The sequence below is a fragment of the Abrus precatorius genome, unplaced genomic scaffold, assembly GCF_003935025.1.
Source record: "Abrus precatorius isolate BTA unplaced genomic scaffold, Abrus_2018 Scaffold3, whole genome shotgun sequence".
Taxonomy (NCBI): domain Eukaryota; kingdom Viridiplantae; phylum Streptophyta; class Magnoliopsida; order Fabales; family Fabaceae; genus Abrus; species Abrus precatorius.
Window position 1 is genome coordinate 34,136,541 of NW_020874373.1, and position 24,727 is coordinate 34,161,267.

Consider the following 24,727-nt stretch of genomic DNA (forward strand, 5'->3'; position numbering starts at 1 on the left):
TGTTTTATAATTGGAATTTTTTTTTTCACATTTGTCAATAAAAGTACATGTCTTAAAAATATATATAATTTAAATTAATTTATACCCACATTTAACGATATTAGATGATTCAAAATTAATTATACTCAACTTTAAATTAAATTTAATATACCCTTTAATTGCATCAGAATTCAACGGATAACTTTTGGTGAAGATTTCAAGAACCCAACTTTCAGTTTCACAAAAAGAATAAATATAATTGAATTTATGAACAGAGTTGGAGCTAAAATGCTAATAGGAAGGTCAGAAACACAATAAATGGGATTTGGCTTTCACCATAACACAACTTCTTGTGTTGTGCTGCACTAAGGGATCGTGACTTGCAAGCACTAACGTTACTTTCGGGTTCCAAATAGAAAGAATAAAACAAATCGGAGCCAAAAAGTACTTGTGCACAACGGTAATATTCTCATCAAAATTGGAGTTAAATTAAACTTTATATACAATATTTTTATACTAAGATAGTAACCATATATGGCAATATTGTGTCGTGTGTTATATTTTAATAGAGTTGGATAAGAATTCGTGCAATCGCATAACAAAAGCTCTTCAAATATACTATATTATTTCTTTAAACGTTAAACAAGGCATCAAGAGAGAGAAACAAACCATTTCTTTTACATGCCTTGGAAATTGTCACATGCTCCACCTACCTGGCAAAATAATTTTTGGCAATAAAATATAATCAATCATCAATACCATTCAAATAAATTACCGGAAAATCCAAAGTTAATAAATCAAAATAATATCGAACATATTTACACACTCACTAATTTCTGAGTCTTTTCAATTTATATCATTTGATATTTTCCTTTCTACTATGCTCTACCATAAGGGAGTGTTAGAATAGTGTGAGATCATAGATAATCTTTCACAATTGTTTACACAAACACAAGGAATGTGAGGTAATATACAATACGCGAAAGAGTCATTCTAATAATCTCTAAAGTCAACTTTCCACTAATCAATCTCAAACCTTAGCTCATATAAGAGAAAGCAGTATCACAAAACACACAACCAAGCAATCATTCCTCTCTTCTCCTCTAAAACAATGTCGTCTTCTTCTTTTCTCTTCCCTCTTACTCAATCCACAGTTCTTCCAGACCCTTCAAACTTCTTCTCCCAAAACCTTCTCTCATCTCCACTTCCCACAAACTCTTTCTTCCAAAACTTTGTTCTCCAAAATGGGTCCCAACCAGAGTACATTCACCCTTACATCATCAAAACCTCGAACTCCTCTCTCTCTGCTTCCTACCCTTTTCTCTTGTTTTCCGCAGCAGTTTTGTACCAAGTTTTTGTGCCAGATCTCACCATCTCTGCCACCCAAAAGACTCAAACATATTCACATCAACAAAACCATGTAATATCATCCTACAGTGACCTTGGTGTCACTTTGGACATTCCCTCTTCCAACCTCAAATTCTTCCTTGTCAGAGGAAGCCCTTATCTAACTACTTCTGTCACAAAGCCAACACCTCTTTCCATCACAACAGTGCATAACATAGTTTCTCTGTCTTCCTATGATGACAACACTAAGCACACCCTTCAGCTTAACAACACTCAGACATGGCTCATATACACCTCTTCCCCTATCTATTTCAACCACGGTTCTTCTGAGGTTACATCCAAGCCGTTTTCTGGCATAATTCGCATAGCAGTGTTGCCTGATTCCAAGTATGAGGAAATTCTTGACAAGTTTAGTTCTTGTTACCCTGTATCTGGTGATGCAGCACTCAAGAAACCTTTCCGTGTGGTGTATAAATGGCAAAAGAAAAGGTCTGGGGACTTGCTCATGCTAGCTCACCCTCTTCATGTTAAGCTTCTATCATACAATAATGATCGTGATGTAACTGTTCTGCATTATTTGAAGTATAGAAGCGTTGATGGTGATCTTGTTGGTGTTGTTGGAGATTCATGGGTGTTGGAAACGGATCATGTACCTGTAGCATGGCATTCGAACAAAGGCATCAAAGAGGACTCATATGATGAGATTGTCTCAGCACTTTCTAAAGATGTGAAGGAGCTGAATTCTTCTGCAATAACAACAAATTCATCTTATTTCTATGGGAAGCTTGTTGGAAGGGCTGCAAGGTTAGCATTGATAGCAGAAGAAGTGTCTTTTCCTAAAGTGATTCCCGAGATTAAAATGTTTCTGAAGGAGACTATTGAGCCTTGGTTGGATGGAACATTCAAAGGGAATGGTTTTTTATATGAAAGAAAATGGGGTGGACTAGTCACTGAACAAGGGTCAACGGATTCAACGGCTGATTTTGGGTTTGGAATTTATAATGATCATCATTTCCATTTGGGGTATTTCCTTTATGGAATTGCAGTACTTGCAAAGATTGACCCTGCTTGGGGACAAAAATATAAATCACAAGCTTATGCACTTGTGACAGATTTTATGAACTTGGGCCAAAGATATAACTCAGATTATCCACGTCTAAGGTGTTTTGACCTTTATAAGTTGCACTCTTGGGCTGCAGGGTTGACTGAATTTCCAGATGGAAGGAATCAAGAAAGTTCAAGTGAAGCTGTGAATGCTTACTATTCAGCAGCATTGATGGGTCTAGCATATGGTGACACCCATCTTATTGCCACTGGATCAACACTATTAGCATTGGAAATTAGTGCTGCGCAAATGTGGTGGCATGTAAAAGAGGGAGACAATTTGTATGAAGAAGATTTTGCAAAAGATAACAGGATAGTGGGTATTCTGTGGGCTAACAAGAGGGACAGTAAGCTTTGGTGGGCTCCAGCTGAGTGTAGAGAGTGTAGGCTTAGTATCCAAGTTCTACCCTTGTTGCCTATAACTGAGCCCTTGTTCTCCGATGCGGCTTATGTGAAGGAGCTTGTGGAGTGGACACTGCCTTCTCTGAAGAATAAAACAAATGTTGAAGGGTGGAAGGGGTTTACCTATGCCTTGCAAGGTATTTATGATAAAAAAACAGCATTGAAGAAGATAAGAATGTTGAAAGGTTTTGATGATGGGAACTCATTCAGTAATCTCTTATGGTGGATTCACAGCAGATGAGGAGTGGTGCAACTAAGTTGTTGGCAGGTTGTTCTTGTAATCAAATGTTTCAATTTGATCCTTGTCAACCTTTTTTTTATTTCCTTTAATTTATCAAGTTCTGCATCTCGTATCAGTTATTGTTAATGTGGTGATGTAAAATTAAGTCCAAATTTTTTAAGAATTTAATAAAATTTGCAGTTTACAAGATTTTTCTACTGCATTAGAAGTTCAGTTCCTGTAATTTTGAAGTGTTTCTAGTGCAAACAAAACGAGCTTTTGTTTATGTCTGGTGTCAAGTGATGTTACATTAGCCAAGTGAATCAAATCAATTCATGATTTTCAAGCTTGTTGCTACGAGAAAGGTATAAAACTACCCAAGCATAAGTGGTTTCATAACACTTGATGCTTTTAATGAGAAGTGAGTAGTTGCCAATATTGTTTTCGCAAGAATTTTCATTGATAATTTAATGGGCCAAAATGAATGATACGCCAACCTCACAGTAATATAAACAAGGAGAAATGTTTTGTATTATTATTAGTTGAATTATTTGAGATTCATTAAATTTTAATTACGAATCAATAAAACTTGACATTAATCTCATTTAACAGATGTCATATGAATTTTAACTAACAATGATGTCAAAAAAGTGTGTTAATGTATTATAGCAATTTTTATAACATATGAAAAAGGCTAGAAGATGCAATAGATAACCTGAAAAACAAATCCCAAGTCTAAATCCATGCAAGTTTCACCTTTCTGCACGAAAAGCAAAGGGTTGTAAAAATTTTATGTATCTAATAGAAGGTGGGCCTCGGAAGCACAAGTGTTCTAAGAGTTTCTTTTTGTGGTCAGGTGATCTATCTATTTACTACGTAGTATGATTAGGACCATTAGGTATGATGGACCTTTTCATTGAGGCGATCTTTGGAATCAGAGATGCCTGAAGATAACAAGAAATGTCAACCAAAATTGTGCCCCTAACACACAAAAAAAAGGGGCCTAAATCGATTTTACATTTTGTTTCAATAAAAGGATCTGAAACTATGATAATAATGATATACTAATTAAATTGACTGTATCCCCAAAAGCAACATCCGACTCCAACAATTGATAGCAAAATCTTAAAGTTTTATATAAAAAGAAACCCAAATTGAAGTAAACTTATTTATAACGAATTTAGCAGTTTTGTAGAGAAGTGTAACATATTAGGTAAATCAAAATTAGTGTCAGTGATTTTAATTGAGGAATTCGCTCCTAAAATATTACACCTAGATTGTTGCCATTTTTATATCAGAAAACAATATGTAGAAGCAACATAATTAGAAGAAAATAAGTCTATCTCTTCCTTATGCTCACATTCCAAAAATGTTGCATACATCACAATTTATTTATGCATGCCCCGTCAGAGACAAATTCTGCATGTCTTCCACTTCTTTTCCATCCACGTTACCCGCAACACTCCACAACGCACATTTTTGCATTCTGCTTGGCCTCGCACTATAAGACGCAAAATAATGATGAAATAGAGAGTCCGACCTAAGTCCCAACCATAGAACACCACCCATTCTATCTATTAATCAGAATTTACAATTAAACATTTTTGTATATAATCTTTTGAAACACAGTCATCGGAGTTTCATATAATAATTTTGGAAAAAATAGGTTGATCCCATGAATATATAGCATTAGATGTAAAATAAAAAAAGAAAAGATAATTAGTGTGCAACTATAATAAAATAAATAGATTCTTACCCGCTATCATTGTCATGTATAAAAGAAAATTATAAAAATAATTCACACAATTTTTAATAAAAATATTTAAAACTTTAGCTACAAAAATATGTAAACATCAGTTTAATCCTTTCATCAAAATATCATTGGCCCTCATGTTCTTCAGTCACTACCTCAAGAACAAGGGAAGAAATACCTGATTAACAAAGAAATCAAATGCTCCATAATGTATTATCTATATATAGTTTCAAAGACTAACATGAACATCTCATGAAGAGAGAGATAGAGATGAGTCTCGAGAGTGAACATAGGAATCGGCAGCATAAAAATTTCACCACTCTTCTTTCTCTTAGTCTAGCTTGACTTACGAAAAGCTTGGACTAACAACAATATGCTTCAATGGATTTGCTACATCACCACCACCAGCATGCTTGACAAACTCAGAAGGGCTAAGAAAACTACCATGACAAACACAAACAATCCGCACTTCCTCACCTTTCCCATATCGATAAAGAAAACCTTCTATCCTTTTTCCATTAGGGCCTTCTCCCTTGGTGGATACGCAAGGCATGTCTTCCAACAAGTTCTTCACAATGTCTTTAGTTCTGTTTTCAGGTGATGAGTGTTTGTTCGGCTGATTCCCAGCATCACTCTTGTTTGAGTTCTCTGCAACTCTAGCTCCTAAGGGGACTGAAGATTTCAGTTCACTGTCCAGCAGCAAGTTGGCACCAACAGGGCTTCTGGCCTCCACTGGAGTTGTTCCTGTAATGGATAATGAAATAATTTTAATAACAAATGTCATTCATATCATAAGACGTGTTAATCCCCTTCTTTTACCAGTGATAAAAGCTTACACATAATTATTTAATAGAATAGATTAATCAACTTGTTAAAGCATGGTTATTGGGTAACAAAATATTTGATAAACATTAATACATTGTGATTTTTACACAGGCTCGATGACATTTGAGCAACAGCTGTGCATTAGAATAGAGAGACACTAACACCAGTCAATAGACTTTGTAATGGAAAAAATAATACCTTTAAACCATGTGGCAATTTTGATGCAAGTTTGTTTTGCATGAACAAGACAGACGGAGTTGAAGAGAATTAAACTAACAGATATAAATGGTCAACACGAGTCATATGAGACATACCAGTTATGAGACATTCGATTTGATGTTTCCAGTTGAAGAATATAAAAGAGTTTGGAAGAGTTATATCAAGGAACAAAATGGAATTAAAGAGAATTAAATCATCGTCTACAGAAGTTACACTTAACATTTCCAACATAACAGAATTAAAAATCATCAGACACAAATTATAAACATGAGGTATGAAACACATTTGACATTTCTTGTTCAAGGAAAACGGAGTTAAAGAGAATTAAGTCGGACGACATAGCTTATCAACACGCATACATCCAAGGAACAAAATGGAAATATATTATCAACACATGTTATGAACAAAACCAACATAAATTATCTGAACATATTATGACAAACTTTAATGTTTCTGTCCAAGTAAAAATGCGGACATAAATTATGGTCCAAGTAACAAAACAGAAATCAATTATCAACCCTCGTTATGAACCATTCAAGGAAAACGGAATTAAAGAGAATTGAATCAACGGACATAACAACATGTGTTACAGGATCCGATACGGTTGATGGATTTGAATTTTTTTTATTATCACAGAATCTATTTTGATGGCCCATAACATTAAACCAATCAGAACCCTCAACACCTTATCAACATAGTTAATAAGAATCTACCATACATATGCACACACCACATCAGTGAAGTGCTATAGACTAGCCACTAGGGATCAGGCTTTAATTTTAGATTGTGCCATTTTTCCACACACAGTAGGGATATAATATGAATTACCTAACTTATTAAGCGCCACAACCTCTCAGAGGTGTCTAGTCTTCAAGAGATTTTTAGGGTCAACATTTCTTCAAGGCAGGAAAATCATGCTAAGAATTAGCAAATGACTCTACATACCAGAGACCCAGAATGTGAACAGTATCAATCCGAGATTAATACTTCAAACTAAATGGCAACTTTTAGGTTAAACAATAGTGCTAGGAGATTAGGAGAATTGTTGGGTTGTCACAAAAATCATTTAGTAATTGCCAAATTGAACCGAGACAAGGTTTTGATCAAAATTTTGAAGAGGCGCAGACATGATCTGACATGACAAGGCAGGATCCACCCTGACAGTGAATACCACGGTCGGTGGTGACTTGCAACCATGTGACAGATAGAATAAAATCCAAAAACCCATCTTGGTCGATTTATGCATCAAGTTAAAATCTAAATTTTTAAAAAAAAAGAAAAAAAGTAACAATTGCACGCTGGTTAGAATTGAAAAATAATAGAGAGAAAGAGGTAAAAAAACTTCCACTTTCTGGCTTGATTGATGACTAATATCCTAAAAAGTTCAGCATAAAACATGAAGTGAAAAAAAACGAGAATAATTCAAGAAATAAAGTAAATGCAAATCAACCCATCAATAAATAAATAAATAAATAATGAACAGAAATTAATGACCTTGACCTTGTTGACTCTCAGGTTCTGAGATCCCCGAAGAACCAACGGAACCCTGTGAAGGTGGCGATGGAGTTGCTAACGCCACCCCACTACCCTTCTCCTTTTCCTTGTCACCATTCAAACCAAGTCCAGAAACGCGAGTGGTCAACGACACGGTTCGCCCCAAGCTAGTTGCAACCTCATTGAACCCTCCAGCACCTTGCTCAACCGGATTACTCCCTTCTGCAGCAAAAGCACGTTCCCTCATAGCCTTCAAGTTCCTCTGCTTCTCAGAACGCTTTCTCCTGGCTTCCATTCTCCTCAGCGTCTGCAACTCCTTCCTCTTCCTCCACTCTTCCTCTGTCTCGGTTGGCAGAGAACAAGTCCTCATCAAAGGGTTGATAGCGATACCCACCGCAACCCCATACCCCACTTCCTCATCCCTCGCGTTCTTCACAAACTCAGGAATCGATGAAGTTCTTTTTATCTTCTTCGCTGTTGGGTCCACCCCAAATCGACCATTCATTGAAAGCCCAAGACTTAACTCTATTTCCTCCTCGTCTTGCTTCGCCACTGGCAAAGGCAAGTTGTGATGCTGATTGTTCACCGCCATGAATCTCTTCAACAGATCTCGCGGTAAATTGCTGGTTGTTGTTGGTGATGAAGAAATGTGACGATGCTGCTGATGATGGTGATGGTGGCCCTTCTCGATGTCTTCAACAGTTGCCATTGGAAGAAACTAATAGACAAAACCCAGATGGAGAAGCCTAAAGAAAACGTGAAATTCAAGCAGGGAAGTTGTGAGTAACCGAAGATGCTTCATGATGACATCGAAGAGAACACAGTTTAATGCTTTCCATGTAAAACCGACCAGTTCATAAGTTATTTTTTTAATCTTAGGCTGGGGAATGAGAATCTACATTTTCTTCTAAGAGTTTCCCTGTACGCGGAGGGAGGGAGAGAGAGAGAAAAAAAAGAAAGAAAATTTAAGATAATAATAAAAAGAGAGAAAAGGTGTGAAGAAGATGAAAACAAAAACGGCTGAAGGAAGTGAAGAGTGATGACTCGGGAGAAGAAAATGGCCAAAGGGGATGTGAAATTCCAAGAACAACCCCGGGGGATAAGGAGGCAACACGTGGAGGAAGGAGCAGAGTTGCAAGGTACACCTGGCGCCATGAGAGGATATTGAGGTGGCGTCTCTGTTTTGTGTTTGTCTTTAGGAAAGGGTGGTTTTCCTTTAGAAGGAAATATTGTTGCGAAGTTCAACGCACACGTGTCAGGCGACTGGTAGTGATTGAAACGAAGCTCCACGTGATGGAATTACAACGTGACACATATTTGCTCCAAAACAAACAAGATAACATTCAGATTCAAGACCCCAGGTCACACCCTTTCTCCTCTTTCCCTTTTAATATCACATTTTTTATCTACTCATCACTCATCTCAATCATCATAAATATCACTCTTTCTCTTTTTCAAGATATTGTCACTTTTTATTTCACAAAATTATTTTTTTCTTTTTCAAATTATCTACTTTTGGCTTTTACCTCAAATTCAAATCACCTCATTTAATATTTTTATTAATTTATTAAATTTAATAAAATATAAGTGCATGTAATAAATTTATATTTTATCTCAGCCTTATTAATAAGATTAAATAATTCAATTAATAACTTGTATATTCAATAAATGATACATTTACTTCTGTAGATAAGAAGTAAAGGAAGAATAACATTAACATAAATATTATATTAAATAAATGTTTAAAAATTGAGTAATTAATATATTCATTTATGAGTTTTTTACTTTTTATAATTTAAATTTTTAAAATATATTGATACTTATCTTTTGAAACAACTCCAAAGGAGTATTTATTAATCATATTTATTTCTATTATATAATTGCATTTATTTTAATTGAAGGAGTTACGAAAGAATAAAGAGATGAAAAGTAAATAATATAATTTCAATATATTTTCTCTCTCTCCATTTAAAGTGGATGAAATGAAGGACAGGTCACAGGAAGAAAAATCGAGGACCGGCCCACATTAATTTAGTTCTTGCCAAATTGAAGAGAAAGCGTGTGAGAAGGAGACTGTTGTATGAATATGATCATAATATTCTTTTTTTAAACTGTACTTTTTTTTATTAAAGTTTAAATTTCATTCAATAGAATTAATTATATATTTTTCAGTCAAATGAATAAATATAAGATGCTTAATTTTATTTTTTAATAATATACATTTAAAATTTATTATTTATTATTTTTTCCATTTCATTTTATTTCTTTCTATATTTTCTTACTTCTAAACAAAGTATTAGGTGGTTCCTTTTATAATATAAATAATATTTTTTATTGTCCTCTTTATATATACATAATATGTCTCTTCGTCATTAGTTGTTATTTTTTATATATTAAAAATTTAAAGCTTATTAAGTTTTCATCTTTTCAATCTTTATTTTAGTTTTTTATAGATTTTATAATAATAATTTTATAAAATTTCAGTCATTTACAATTTTATATAATTTTAAAATAATTTATTTTATTAAAATTTAAATTTAAAGTTATTTATTAAAATGAAATAATTCTTGTAAATTATTGATCATATAGTTAGTAGTATATTTTTGCATAACTTATTTAATTAATATATTTTTATTTTTATTTCAAAATTGTAAATTTAAAAATATTTATATCATATAAAAATATGTATACTATCAACATAATTTTTTAATTTAAAATTATTTTATTTTTGATACAGTATCAATATAATTTTGTTATACTAACCATTAATTAAGAATTATTATAAAATTTTTAAAATATAAAATAATAATTCTTATTAACAAAATATTTATAATTAAATAATAACATAATTTTGTATCATTGGTCTTTAAAATTACATTTTATTATTTATTTATTCGGGGTAATGATTGCATAAGCATAAAGTGAAAAGTCCCTCCTGCCATTGATTAAACTAAAAAAATAAGAATTTTGAGTTTAATGATGGAGGGAACGTTGTCGTATGCAACGCTTAATGAGTTGAATGCTGAATGGCCGCACTATGTAATTCCCAAATTGCACATTTGGATGGGTTAACTTCCTTTGCAAATGCTTTGAATAATTGTGTCCACTCTTTCAAGTTAGAGGCTGCCATTGGTGACAAGGTACAATGTTTTTTAGGGAACTAAAATGTTTATAACATAAAGAAAAACAGCAAGGACAAACAACAGATTTAATTGGTCATATAATATCATAAAAAATAATTATTTATTGTAACTTTTAAGAATAGTTGAGTCATGAACCATTTTTAATTGTGTTTCTTTTTTATTTTGCATAAATAAAAATAAAAATATATTATTTTTATTTTGTATAAATACAGACTTAAAATATTAAACCTCATTGATTATAAAATTTTAATTATTTTTTCAATAATTTATCACCTGTATTTTTTATATACAATAAATAAATGGGAGAAAAAGTATGTTATTAATAAGGTTAAACATGTCCAAGTTTGCACAGAATATATATATATATATATATATATATATATATATATAATCTTTAATTTTTAATTATAAAATTAAATTTTATTTTGACTACAATTCTTTTCATACGTTTTTCTCTCTTTAATTATATTATACACTATTCAATTATAATACATATAAAAATAAGTATTAATATAATATTATAATACTAAACATAAAATAATAAATTTTTATATCATATTGAATGTTTTAGCTATAATATAAAATATTTATTCAATTATAATACGTTTTTCTTGGTCTAGTTGCTAAAAATTGAATTGATCATTAATTTGATGTGCATGGAAAAAGAGAGAAATTAAAGAAGTTATAATTAACACTTTGGTATATATTCAGCAATTTATCTATTTTATTTTCCATCATTGTCCCAATCCCCCAAGTGTATATCATTCAGTTGAAGGTTCCATTTCATTGAATTATATTCAAGTGATTGTTTTCAGGAATTTATAGTACCATCGAAACATCGTTCAAAGCCAATGACAAATATACCAGCGAGTGGTCCATTTTAGGGGTTGTGTGTTGACTTAGGGAAAGTTGTCTTCTATTTTTAATTTATGTCCTAAATAAAAAGTAAATAAAAAATAATAAAAAAGATATAAACCGTACAGAGTTAGCAAGTGGGAAGAGGAGAACCCGAGAAGTGATAATGATATATATAAAGAAAAAAGAATGGTAGCAAGTTGGGTGACAGAAAATAAGGAAAGATGGTTGATTGAGATCGAACGGCGGAGAATGGATGGGGGGAGACAAGGAGATCGGAGGAGAAGATCCGGTGGTGGGGCCCACAGTAGATGGCAAGTTGCACTTTTTCTGCTGTGGCGGGTGACTGCCACGCGTCCCTCCACAGTTGATGAGAGTACCAAGTTGCCACGCGCTGACGTGTCTAACGTGAGTGTGGTGAAAAGCGTACGTTCTGTGTCAGAGTGACGTGACGGGTATCGCTAGCCCCTCCAACTAGCCTACCTCTTGTTTCGTTCACACGTGTCTCTCTCTCCTTCTACCCTTTTCTTTTTTCAGTTACAATTACTAAATTACCTTTTCTTTCTTTCTCCCACTTTTATTTTCCACATCTCACAATTTATAAACCCATTTTTGTTTTTTTAAATATTTTCTTTTTTCTTTGAAAGTATATTCAAGTTTTAAAGGCTCTGAACCGTTTCATGTGTTTGCACACAATTTGTTTTAAGAGAAATTGGTATTTAAAATTCGGAGTACCAATGCGTTATCTTGTAAGTTGTGCACTGTATCGTCTGTTAATTAATTAATTCCTCACAAAATGCATGTTACTAAATTTGTGTCATGTGGTTGACGAAAGTCCTAATCAAACGTATTCAAATTCGACACCTGTTGGATGGGTTGATCCACCTTCTTTCTTCAAATAATAACAATTTTTGTTATGTTCATGACATATGCGGACATAAAAAATTATATATTCATACCATATGCAACTTGTTACGTGCGTTCGGTCAATTCCATTAATCTGTCAACATTCATGCATATATTGAAAAAGCAAAACAGCATTCTGTATTTTACTATGAGTATGTGACTGGGGAGATACGAAGGAGGCACAAGAGATTGAAACCCCAACTTGCTAATTTTGCGCATTTTTATTTAATTTTCTAGTCAACTGGATTGGAGATAAGCAAAGTGCAAATAGTGATCACACATTATCTTCAATGTTGCAAATATAATACTAAACAGTTTCTTCCACTTAATTATGCCCCCAATTTCCATTTAATTCATCCTGAAGCGCCACCCAAAATGAAACAGCAAACATAAAAAAGTAGCAGTTAACCCATGTCGTTTCTAAATTACAGGTAAATATAAAACAAAAATGGGACTAATAATGACCCTTTTAAAATTAGAATCTCAGTTTGGATATAGAAATGTGGCATCATAGGGAAAAAGAACTGATGGTTAATCTAATGTCAATTCAAGTCATAGCATCTGTTTTGATTTTTAAATAAGTATACCTATTCCTGATCACTAATAAAATCACTACAATCATAGCAATAATAACTAGAAATACTACAACCTTTGAAATGCAGTGAAAGTAACATGAGAAACTCTGGAAGGTTGAAAGGGTGGCAAGAAAATTCTGCAGACTTCCATGATTGCAACCAACCAAAAAAAATGGGGTCTCACAGCAACCTCCCAAAAACCATCCAGTATTTCAGTTGGAAACATTTTGTTTCTGGGCACTTGACCGGCCACCCCTCCCTCTACCTTGGTGATAACCTTCTCCATGACCGCCCGGACCACGACCTCTACCAGAAAAGTCGCCACGGTTTCCATAATCATTTCGACCATAGCCACGACCACCACCATAATTACCACGACCCCTGAAAGAGTCATTTCGAAATCCACTCCTTCCGGATGGGATCCTAGCTCTTCCAGTACTGCCACTGCCAACTGAAAGAGAACAACAAGAATTGTCAACTATAATGGGGCTTTTTTTACATACAAGCAGCTGATTCTTTTGTTTTGTTATGTTGAATGAATGACATGAATTTTATTTGTGACAGTTCGCTACAAATTACCTCGGGTAGTGGTTCTCTTTATCTCAACTACAGCTTGACGCCCCCCAACAGTAATAGGAGAAGCCTGACAAAGTAAACTGTCTTAAATAATGAACAAAGATCTTAGGATTTTTTAACGCCAAGTTAGAAGTAACAAATGAGAAAGTTGATGGAAGTTTTATCAAACACATCAATCTCAGACAGAATATAGAATTATCTATATGATGATGTGACAATACAAATTACAACAACCAGTCAAACTGCTCTCTACCGGGCTGGAAAATCATTCTGCATTTCGTTTCATAGACCTTTGGACCTACAATATAACTCTTTCCCTTCAGCGACAATGAAGGGGAGAATGGGAAAATAAAAATTTTGCATGTATGAGACAAGTAGGGCAGGCCAATAATATCATGACATAACAGAAAAAGTTAATAACACCAGAGAAAATGAATTATTCTAGCAGCTAGCACCATGAATATTAGAAACCCCTTGGGGAGCATGTTCTGACAAAGGTTGCCATGTTCTGTAATGCATTAAAGGTTTTGTGCTTTGGGGAGCATGCTACTTGCCTAAGTGATTTGGCATGATAGGTTAGTGTTCTTTGTCATAGACTGTAGGCTTACTACATGTAACAACCTAAGACTTAGCAAAGTTTAGCTTAAAGGAGAGTTAGAGAATATTTAAGATATATTTAGTTTCTCTTAGAATAACTTACTTGATGCCATTCCCTTATTTTAATAGGTTCTAGTCTTACTGTTAGTGGGCTTTGGCTTGCACTATTTGCATTTTTAGTACTTAAAATATGACTAAGAGTATAAGGTTAAGGTGTTGAACAACACATACATTCAATCAATAGTATGTTCAGCATTACCGTTTCCTGTCTTCCTCTTTTACTTCTTCCTTAACCTATAACTCTTGAAGTGACTTCTGCATCATACCTAGGAAAACTAGGGTCAAATTACAGAGCTGTAAAGTTATAATCAAGCTTCTGCTGCCCCCTCTTTGATGTAGGTCAGCATTCAGCAAGGCCAACTGGGTTGTCAGTCTACTTAGGATATTGTTGTATGATGTAATACACTGAAGTGCGCTCATTAAGTGAAGGAAAAACGGAAGATAAAATGAATACTAAAGCGAGTAAAACATAAACAACTCAACAATACAACAAGGTGCAAAGGCAAATACAATGAATTCAGCTTAAAATTGGTTGAACTTCAATTTGGAGAACCCCACTCCAGAATAACAGTATAGAAGACAAATTCAATTTGTACTGATGTATAACTTCAACATACAGCACCATCCTCATACAGCTTAGGAATTAAATTTGAACTTTATGGACTCCAAGAATTTTTTTCAGCACATGAAGATGAAAAAAACACGAGAATATAAACAAAGATATAAGTAGACAGTACCGGCATAGAACATATTAAAGACCTGTTATTATTTTAAAGAATATGTTTACTGAAGTTAAAATAAGAGATACAACTTATTCAAGTACCTCAAACAAGTGCATTACAGAAACTATCACCAACTACACATAGAAGTAATGCACCACCTAGACTATGAGTCAACTATAAAGGAGCTCAGTCTCAGTGGTAGGCATGCTGCTAGACTCAAAAATGGCTGAGGTTTATGTGAATAGAAGATTTGTATAAACAAGGGAATACATTTAAATTTCAGTAAAAAAATTCCTGTAATTTGAAGGATATAAATAATTTTTATCATGCCAAAATGTTACAATCATTGAAAGCAGTGGCAGATTAATGAATTATATACATAACTTCATCCATTACATCCAAATTTGATAGCAACTTCAACACAATAATTAAAATTAACTTGCATGATTAAATGCCAAAATTCGATAAATCTAAACAGTTGACCAATGAGGACTATACCTGAATTGCACTATTCATTGAATTTAGAGATAGGAACTCAACAAAGCCAAAACAGTATCCCTGCTGCTGTAAAGACAAACAGTATTTTCAACACAACTGCATTAGGACTCAGGCAAAAGCAAAAAGGGTAATTTGAATGCTTCATGAACTCATAACTACCTTATTATTTCTGACTTGGATGCCTCCTGGCTTTATGGGTCCAAATTTCTTAAACTCTACTTCCAACTGAGCAACCGTCACATTTAAAGGCAAGTTTCGAATGTAAATGGAGTGCCCCTCAACTGTTAGAAGAATATAATTATTAGAAGCACAAATATCTTTAAGTAAAATTTTTGGCCGAGTTACAAGAAAATAACTAAACAACTTTACAAATTAAATAGTATGTTGCTTTAAAGTTCATTTTATCCAAACATTGAAAGACAAAACAAAACCATAACAAATGTTCAAATTGAAACAAACAACATGTACCTTCCTCTTGAATATCACTACTTTCAGGGTTGACACTATCCACTGATGCTTCAGGCACTGCAGAAGCTTCTACTGTCTCAACTACCTGGCTCTCAGTTTTGTTAGGCCCTGGCTTTATTGTATTAGTAGGCACATAGACTTTTGCTGGTCCCAAACTCCCTTTATGGACTTTCACCTACAACAAATCTAATAAGCTTCAAAATTTGAATAAGAACAGTGCTTGTAAGTTAAAGATATATAGCAATACTCACAATTGATGCATAAGACTTCTTTGGGGCATCCTCAGGAGCTAAAGAAGCCAGTTCTGTGGCCTGAGAATCGTCATTACCATTTGACTGAAAAGGGGATTCAACATTGTCTTCATTTTCAACAAGTACTTGCCTCTCATGATGATTAGATGGCTCGTACACAAGCTCGGCAACAATTTGACCTTCATTAACATGAGAATTCGCAGGGTCTGGTGCAGAAGAATCAGCTACATGACTGGGTTCTGTAAAGAAATGAGAACATCATGAATGCTATCCCTGAATAAATTTGTACCAGAAGAGACACTTTAAAATTAGTCTTGCCTGGTTCTGGGGTTACTGTAACAGCAGCTGCATCACCATCTCCATTAAATGGATGTAGTTCTGATGGTTCATGGTCTTCTACATATCTAAATACATCATTCAGAACAAAATAGCCATTGTCTTGTGGAGCAAGAAAAAATGACTGCGCAAATTTTCTTCTCATGTTATCCTTGCCAGTTAAGCATCCAGTCACCAGTACAGTCACTCCTTCCTTGTGTGATTTTTGAGCATCTGCAGTCTTTATCTCTGCTTTAAATTCCTTGAAATTTAGTGAAAGAATCTTCTCATTAATGTCCTGCACCATAAACCCTTGGAATTAGAGATCAGCTGAAAGCCTGAGATGTATCTATTAAAAATTTACAGAAGCACAAAAAAATCTAAATGTGTAATGCTTCATCCTTCTCAAATCTGTAAAACATAGGGAAATAGAAGTATAACCAATAAGTGGCATGAAGCATATAAAGTGAATATGAAAAGGAGAAAAAAAAGAGAATTAGCAGTGCATTAAAGTCTAGTGGATGGTATGAGTATGAGCAAATAGTAATAGGAGTTTATACAACTAGTAACTCAACAGAAATGAATAGAAACAATATCAGATGATGGTATTATTTTACATTTTACAATGTTTCTTCTCTTTCAAAAAAGCAGAAGACGAAACTTTTATAGAAAATTTAAAAAGTTATACAGGCACCAGTTTTGTATCAGGGAACTTACTTTCATGGTTGTAACTGATGTCATCACACCATTGGAATCAGGACGACTTATCACACTAGAGTCCTGGTAAAACCGATAGACCAAATCTGGTGAATGGTGAAGAATATGGTAATACTGCTCAACAAATGCATTACCAACAACTTGGGCACTGGGAGTAGTTGGAGGAGTAGCTGTTTGCAAGGCCATCTGTCAAAAACCAATTGATCAATATTTGAAATTTGAGAACATTTAGATACACATAAAAGTGTCAAAACTAGGTATTCAATTCCATTTAGATCTAGATGCCCTCTCTGAAAGAATTGCTTCTTGATAGAACACAGTAGTGTCATTTGATCCATGTAATTGACCTCAACTAGTAGAACAAGGCTCTTTGTTGTTGACTTGTTGTAGAGAACAGAGATGAGTTCATATCAAGAAACATAATCCATCATATGTTTAAAGTTCAGATATGTATTAATAATAAAATATAGCCACCAGTCTCAGCAAGGCATAGCATGATTAGCATCTAAAAATCACCATGACAAGATTTTCCACACCACAAAGGGGTGTAACAGGGATATTAACCATGTAATTGGGGCATAAGTGCATAACTGCATATCATATTCAGACATTGTTTATGTAGGGACATGCAGGAACAATAAGTGAGGTACACTGAGACAAGGGAAGGCAGGGGTATGTCTTAGAAGAATCCTATCGTAACAAACATCTGCTAGCAAGAATAAAGCTGAGGAGATTTGAATCCTAGAAACAGTCCTTGAGTAAAGCCTTTTAATTTTACCAAGTTGGAGGGGTATCAACAATTCAACATAGCCAAATTAGTTGCTAATCCAAGAGATGTTATGCTTCAGTAAACTGAACCAGATTATTAATCTTTAATTTTATACCACTTGAAAAGGTAACATATAATGTACATATAATCTGTAAGCAGTTTTACTTACAAATTGAATGCAAGAAAAGCAACACAGTTAACAAAGATACTTAATACTGAAGGATATCGGAGTTGACTAACCGGGAATTGATTAAACCTCATTCACATAGCTGAAAAAGTTCAAAAATTAAATTAAAATAGTTTGTGTCTGCTCCCCCGTTAGAAGGAATTTTGAGAAAATTAGAAACTCACAAAATCACTAAGAAAAAGGCAACATAGAAAGCGACAACAACGCAACGCACATTCTGAAAATGGAGTGAGATCACCTTCATTTATCACATAACAATTACATACATTCCAATGAAAAACAATAATCAAAATGCCTATTTGTGTTACGGTATTACCACACTAGCCTCAGTACATTATCCCAGATCCAAAGAGAAACAAAATCTCAAATCTAAACCCTAAAACGAACTCATAGTACGAAGCAAACAACACCCATTTGAGCTCATCGCTCACAGCAACCGAATCAATCACTATACACAAGAAAAAATTTAAACTTGGACAATATAAGAAAACCTCACAAAAAAACACACTTCACTTCAGCCCATATCTCACAATAACTATGTTGCCAAAAAAACCGCCAATAATGTCTGATCATTACTATACACATAATAAGCCATTTCCAGAACCATTAACGTAAGAGGGAAATCACCCGTTCGTGAAGATTAAGAAAACGGTTAAAAGGGAAAGTGTAGAAATTGTTGAAAAAGTGTGAGACCCATTTAGGAGAAGAGTGAGAAAAGAAAATGTGGAGTACCTGGGAATGTGTTGGTGGTGGTGATTGTGAAGACGATGAGAGATGGCACAGTGTGAGTGTGGGGTTATTGGAAAGAGGAGAGTGCAGTGCAGAGGGAAGAGACCAACGGGAACAGTTTGCGCACAAAAAAAGGGGTGTGCGAAAGCTACCTGTGACTGTGATCAGGGAAACTCACTCTCAAGTTATCATATGGGTCAGGTTTTTCCCCATGCGGTTCGTGAGGTTCCCCACTTGTGCAACTGCCAACAATGCATTTTTGTTTCGAATCATTGTATAACTTTGTTAAGAATAAATCATTGTTTAGTCTGAAATTATATTATTTATTTTAATATAAAAATTTCATTTTAACTTTTTATTTTTTAAAATATTATAGTATAGTATTTCTTTTAGTTTTTAATATTATTAAAATAATATAGGAAAAAATAAAGTAAATTAAATTATATAAAGTGAGATGTTAAAATAAAACATCTGCAAAGTCTTAAATTTAATTGAATAATATTTATAATTTCTGGAGTAAAAATAATGATCGTTACCTAATGAGTAAATTTTGAAAATTATAAATGTTGATATTTTAATTTAGTCTTTAATTTTATAAAATATTTTTTATTTAAACTAAATAGTACTTTATTAAATTTAAAATTAAATTAAGATTTTAAAAAACTTAAATATCTAATACTTATAGTTTTAAAAAGAAATTATTTATCTTAGCTTAACACTTAAAATGCATTTATATCACTAAGTACGAGTATAACTTATGATTTTATTTTACTTAATATTTTAATAGGGTTTCACAATTATTTAATATAATATTTTATATTTTATATTTCTTATGTTACACTAGTATTTTAATTCTAGTATAAATTTATAAATTAATCATTAAGATAATAAGTGTTAAATATATTAATCTTTAACTTTTTAAAGTTGATACATTTGAAATGATAATCTATTAAAGTAGTTAGATTTTCAACATTAATTTACACATTAAAAAATATTAATTTTTATTATATTAAAGGACATGCGTGATGCCAACTTAACATTAAAATTATATTATTTTTAGAGAAACACATATACAAGGGTTGATTTGTTGTATTTTCAAGCCTTAAGATGTCAAAAATATGACATTAATCATAAAAATAACGAGAATGAATGCAATAAAAATGAAGGTTCAAGAACAAATTTTCATCTTTTGAAAATGATGATGAGAGGAGAAAAGGAATGTAATCTTGATTTGCAAAATTTTAATACAACTAGAGGCAATTTAAAAAGAAGAAAAAATGAGAAAGAAAGAAATAAAGGAGTAAGAGGTGTCACTAATTATAAAGATAGTGATGCTAAGAGGAAGTGGTGGACTAGCAATCATGATCGCAGTAAGCGATGGAAGCGGAGAAATTCCAATATGAGTAGTGGATTGACTATAATTATCAAATATAATACAATTATAGAAATTAATAAAACAATTTTAAAATATTTAACATATACATTACAGGAGTAATTTATAAGTTTACTCTTTAATTTTAACTCTTTAAAATAATATTTTTTACATTTTCTTTATACATTTATTTTTTTCTTCGTCATAAATCTTAGTTATTTATAATTTCAAGTTAATTTCTTTTTCTTTTCAAATTCAACTGCTATGTTTATGGATAAATTTATTTGATTTAGTAGTACATATTTATCTTAAAAGTATTTGCTTTATGAATGTGCAAAATATTTGTTAGTTTTAAAATATTATAATTCTACGAGCATGTTTATTTTGATTTTTAAAAAGAGTTTTTTTAAAAAATATATACTTATTTTTTATTTTTAAAAGAAAAAATTCTTTTTAAAAATCAAAACAAACATGCTCTAAGATTTTATTTAAATTGTGTGCGAAATATCAAGTGAAAATTCTTTAAAAAGAAAGAAAAATTTGTAAAATTTAACTAGTATTTTAGGAAATTACACACATTCATCGATGATAATCACGTGCATGTACGTATATATGATATATAACGACGACTCTGTTCATGGATTGATGTGTTGCTAATGGGCAATTGTGGTATGGAGTGATGGTGGCTCTGTTCATGGAGGTGGATTTGCTTTGGTGGCAGAACCGTGTAATAGAATTCTACTATATTCCTTGATTAGTAGTAACTTGTAATTACATGACAATTAAGTTAATTATATGTACTAACAACGTATCAGTTATCACTAATATAATGAAATAACATCTTTCTGAAGTTGAGTTTTTCCACTCTTTTTGTTCTTTTTGGATCATTTGATGTTCTACCTCGGATTTCTAAGACCATGATGCAGGGGCTCTATGATCACGATGAAACTGTCGACTGGCCTCGCAGCAATAGAGACTTCAATTGTTGAAGGGGATGAAGCTTCACTCACATGATATTCTTAAGTATGTTTAATATATATCAAATTCATCTATACTCATGCAAATCAAAATTATACATCAGGCCAAAAGCTTGCAACAATTCTTCATCAATTTCAAATCATCAAGGCAATAATAGGGAATTAATTATGATATTATAAAGAATAAGTATTTATATAATGTCACTTATTCTTAGTCTTCTTACCCATCTTATGTGAGAAAGTCAAGTTCAATAATGGTAGGGGAGCATATGATGCATGTATAGAATTAATATATATTGAATGCTTGAACTACTCGAGGAAGTATAGACCTTGCAAAATAGGGAACTTTTTGGTATACGATTTTTGAGAAAAATTGTATTGGAAAAAGCGAGACAAATACTAGGCAATGTCACAATTTAGACTCAAGCAAATACACTGGCTTGGTTATATATGTTGTAAAGAATAAATCTTTATTTAAGATCACTATATTCTTATATAAAAGGAAAAGTAGGATTGCAGAAAAAGTAAAACACAAATGAGTAAAATTATCTTGGTCCTACTGGAATATATGACCTTTTTATTCAGTTCATAACTTTGAAAACTAAAGGCCAATATATATTTAGACATTATTTAGTTCATAACAAGTAAATTAAAGAATTAAATGGGTTACAACATTAGTGTTTAAGGATATATCTCAAGAACGGACAAAAGTCCAGTCAAAGGAGATATTTTGTAGTCTTGGAACCCTGCTTCCAAGAAGATCTTCTTCCATTCTTCTTCAGTTCTCTCTTTTCCATTGAGACATGCCATGTTTACATCCATAAGGAGCTTTAGTCCAGTAACTTCGTGCTCATCTTGCTTTTGATATATCACAATATCTATGAGAATTACTTTCCCTCTCTCACCATTATCTGAAATAGCTTCTTTACAATTTTTCAATATCTTTATGCAATTTTCATCAGTCCAATTATGTAAAATCCACTGCCAAAATACATAAAAGAAAGATGGATCAGGATTAGAAATTTTGTTAACAACTAAACGTGAGAATTGAGTGTGTTTGGAAACACGTTAAAAATTATGTAAACGTAAATCTAACACAGCAATGACATTCATATATCCATGACCAATTAAACTTGAGACCAAACATGCCATGAGTTGTGATCTAAGTTCACTAGATTTTTGTTCATACATGCGTACCTTAAGTAGAATTGCATCAGCCTCTGGAATAGATTCAAACATGTCCCCACCAACATAAGTTAAATTGTTGCTTCCCAACAAGTTCTCTACAACCTGTGGACGATCAAACACAATGCATTTCAATTGAGGAAATGCATCACAGATAATCTTGGCTGTGGTTCCAGTTCCACCACCAACATCCACGATAGACTCCAATCCCTCAAAGACCAAATTACAATCTCTCAGTGCCAAGTTGATCATTTGAGAATCACTAGCCATTGCTTCATTGAATGAGGTATTATATGCAGGATTTTCATTAAGAAAGTCCCAAAAATGTGATCCTAAAGAGACACCAAATAGTGTGAGATCTTTCTCATAAATCCACCTTTTCAATTGATGGTAAGAACCTGAAAGAGTTGGGTCAAGAACACACTCGACCATTGGAGCTAAGCAAAAGTTGGTGCCTTTAACAAGTAGCTCTGATGCAACTGTGAGAGCATATGCTTCATTGTCTTCTTTTTTGTTATGGATTCTTACTATTTCAAAGAAACCACTGTGTGCCATGTAGCGCATGATACTTTGCACCTTGCCAATTTTAGTTGGTGGAACTTGTAGAATAGAAACCAACTCTTGAAGAGTAATGGGTTGGCCATGGTTGTGGATTATGTTTGGTACGTCAAGCTCAACGGTCCATTTTAGACACATGGAGTCTATGAAAGCATATATGTGTCTGTATAAGAGAGCTTGGCCTTCGAAGATCTCACTTGCTTTACGGCCATTGATTGAAGCCATGTTTGGTAATGAATTTTGATTTGTGTTTTGTGCTGTTTTAGAATTTGATTTGATTTGATTTGATTTATATAAAGGCTTCAACTAGCTACCTTATGTCTGAAACTTGTAGTTGAATTATGAATAAGAATTGTCTAAATGAAATGTACATTACTGCAACTACGATTATTATGCCAACAAAGTTGAATTCGGCTAGTCGGCTATAAGACTCGAAGTTTGTGCAATAAAGGCAATTGAACAATGATGCATCTCTAATCTATTTTCATTTCCACACACCATAAATTACCTAAATTCTATTATATTGATAAGATGTTTGGGTCCAGGTTATGGTTACAAAGTTCCAGTTTAGTTTATAATTGCAAAATACATTGTTATTTTTTAATTAAAAAAATTGCATTGCAATAAAACTAAATTTTTTTTCACTTTTGATTATAAAAATGTTGCCATATTTTTAAATATTTATATAAGAAATAGTGCAAATAAAATTTATTATTTTTACTATTTCTTGTATAAATCTTAAGAAATAAAAACAGAATTAATAAAGTGAATTATATAATTAAAATGGAAAATAAAAATAAAAGTAGAAAACATTTTCCAAACTAGAGTCCCTTTCATTCTCTCTTAGTTTCCTCGTTTCTTGGCAATTACTATTGGAAATTGATCCTCTTTTGTACTAAGTACACAATCTTTAACTTTGATTATGTTATTATTGTGTGAATGTAATATAATTCGTATGTATGAGTCAATTATTTCAAATTATAATCATTACATGTCTTCTATGACTGAATATCTAATAGTTAGCGAAATAAAATAGAATAAAGTAAAAAAGATTAAAGCAAAATAAAATTAAACATTCCCTTGATTATTTATATTTATTATAATGGAATACAAATTTATTTTAATTTCATCATGTACCCTAAATTAAAAAAGAATAAAAATTAAAATTTTGAATAAAAAAGTATTTCATTATATACCATTTTAAATTTGACAAATATAATAATAAAATATATTAAAATTTTGTTTCATCATTCTCCATTCCATCACTTCTTACTTAATACTTCGTGGTATGTATTTTATTTTTCTGCGGTCAACTACTTTACGCTATGTAATTGTGGTCAACTTTGGCAGACGAAATGGGCATTTACTCCAGGTCAGGGACATGATAAAAAGGAAGGGATACGGTATAAGAAATAAATAAATAAAAAAAGATAATAATAAAAACAACTTTTTGCTTTATTTTATGTTAAAATGATAAATTGATATATTATATTTATTTTTAATTAATTTTTATAAAAAATTAATATGATAAGATTGTATAATAGACCAAATCTATTGACTGAAGAAATAATAAGATATGATAGAAAAAAACATCTTATTTTATTCTACCGTTTGACGTGTACTGAACAAACTCCATATATGTATTTTCCATTTTAAGTTACTAGGAAAGGAATAAAATTACTTTTTCCTTTTTAAAAAAAGAATTTGTTTATTTTATAAAAAAAAGTATTTAAGTATTTTAAAGGTAAAATTATTCTTTTTATCTTTTAATTTTAGGGTAAAATTTATTTTTATCTTTTAATTTTTTTTATTTATTTTTGTCCTCAAAGTATTATTTTTTTCTCACTTTAATCATTTTCGTTAAATTTGTTACATAACTTAACAGAAACGTCTTACGTGGCACTGAGATAGCATTAACGTCGTT

At 32.4% G+C, this 24,727-nt stretch overlaps 4 protein-coding genes across 6 annotated transcripts; 1 reads left to right on the plus strand and 3 right to left on the minus strand.

Moving 5' to 3' along the window:
• The first annotated feature begins 1,074 nt into the window (after positions 1 to 1,074).
• LOC113862806 (probable endo-1,3(4)-beta-glucanase ARB_01444) lies at positions 1,075 to 3,250 on the plus strand. 2 transcript variants are annotated; one of them, XM_027496015.1, is made up of 2 exons: positions 1,075 to 1,498; positions 1,577 to 3,250. In XM_027496015.1, the coding sequence occupies exons 1-2, from the start codon at positions 1,091 to 1,093 to the stop codon at positions 3,071 to 3,073; spliced, it is 1,905 nt and encodes a 634-aa protein (XP_027351816.1). In that variant the 5' UTR covers positions 1,075 to 1,090; the 3' UTR covers positions 3,074 to 3,250. The 2 variants fall into 2 exon arrangements, with proteins under 2 accessions (XP_027351816.1, XP_027351815.1); XM_027496014.1 differs by having other exon boundaries at positions 1,075 to 3,250.
• A 1,650-nt stretch (positions 3,251 to 4,900) lies between these two features.
• Positions 4,901 to 8,343, minus strand: LOC113862772 (ninja-family protein AFP3). Of its 2 annotated transcripts, XM_027495965.1 has the most exons (3): positions 7,344 to 8,343; positions 5,494 to 5,549; positions 5,074 to 5,460 (listed from the first exon to the last, which is right to left on the minus strand). In XM_027495965.1, exons 1-3 carry the CDS (start codon positions 8,050 to 8,052, stop codon positions 5,152 to 5,154), a joined length of 1,074 nt encoding a protein of 357 aa, XP_027351766.1. In that variant the 5' UTR covers positions 8,053 to 8,343; the 3' UTR covers positions 5,074 to 5,151. The 2 variants fall into 2 exon arrangements, with proteins under 2 accessions (XP_027351764.1, XP_027351766.1); XM_027495963.1 differs by having other exon boundaries at positions 4,901 to 5,549.
• A 4,463-nt stretch (positions 8,344 to 12,806) lies between these two features.
• LOC113863289 (ras GTPase-activating protein-binding protein 1-like) lies at positions 12,807 to 18,930 on the minus strand. Its single transcript, XM_027496817.1, has 9 exons — positions 18,715 to 18,930; positions 17,027 to 17,212; positions 16,313 to 16,607; positions 15,995 to 16,233; positions 15,744 to 15,918; positions 15,435 to 15,556; positions 15,276 to 15,341; positions 13,402 to 13,465; positions 12,807 to 13,273 (listed from the first exon to the last, which is right to left on the minus strand). The coding sequence occupies exons 2-9, from the start codon at positions 17,210 to 17,212 to the stop codon at positions 13,035 to 13,037; spliced, it is 1,386 nt and encodes a 461-aa protein (XP_027352618.1). The 5' UTR covers positions 18,715 to 18,930; the 3' UTR covers positions 12,807 to 13,034.
• Positions 18,931 to 21,741: 2,811 nt separating this feature from the next.
• LOC113863219 (isoflavone 7-O-methyltransferase-like) lies at positions 21,742 to 23,277 on the minus strand. The gene is made up of 2 exons (XM_027496716.1): positions 22,258 to 23,277; positions 21,742 to 22,041 (listed from the first exon to the last, which is right to left on the minus strand). The coding sequence occupies exons 1-2, from the start codon at positions 23,026 to 23,028 to the stop codon at positions 21,742 to 21,744; spliced, it is 1,071 nt and encodes a 356-aa protein (XP_027352517.1). The 5' UTR covers positions 23,029 to 23,277.
• Positions 23,278 to 24,727: the final 1,450 nt, after the last annotated feature.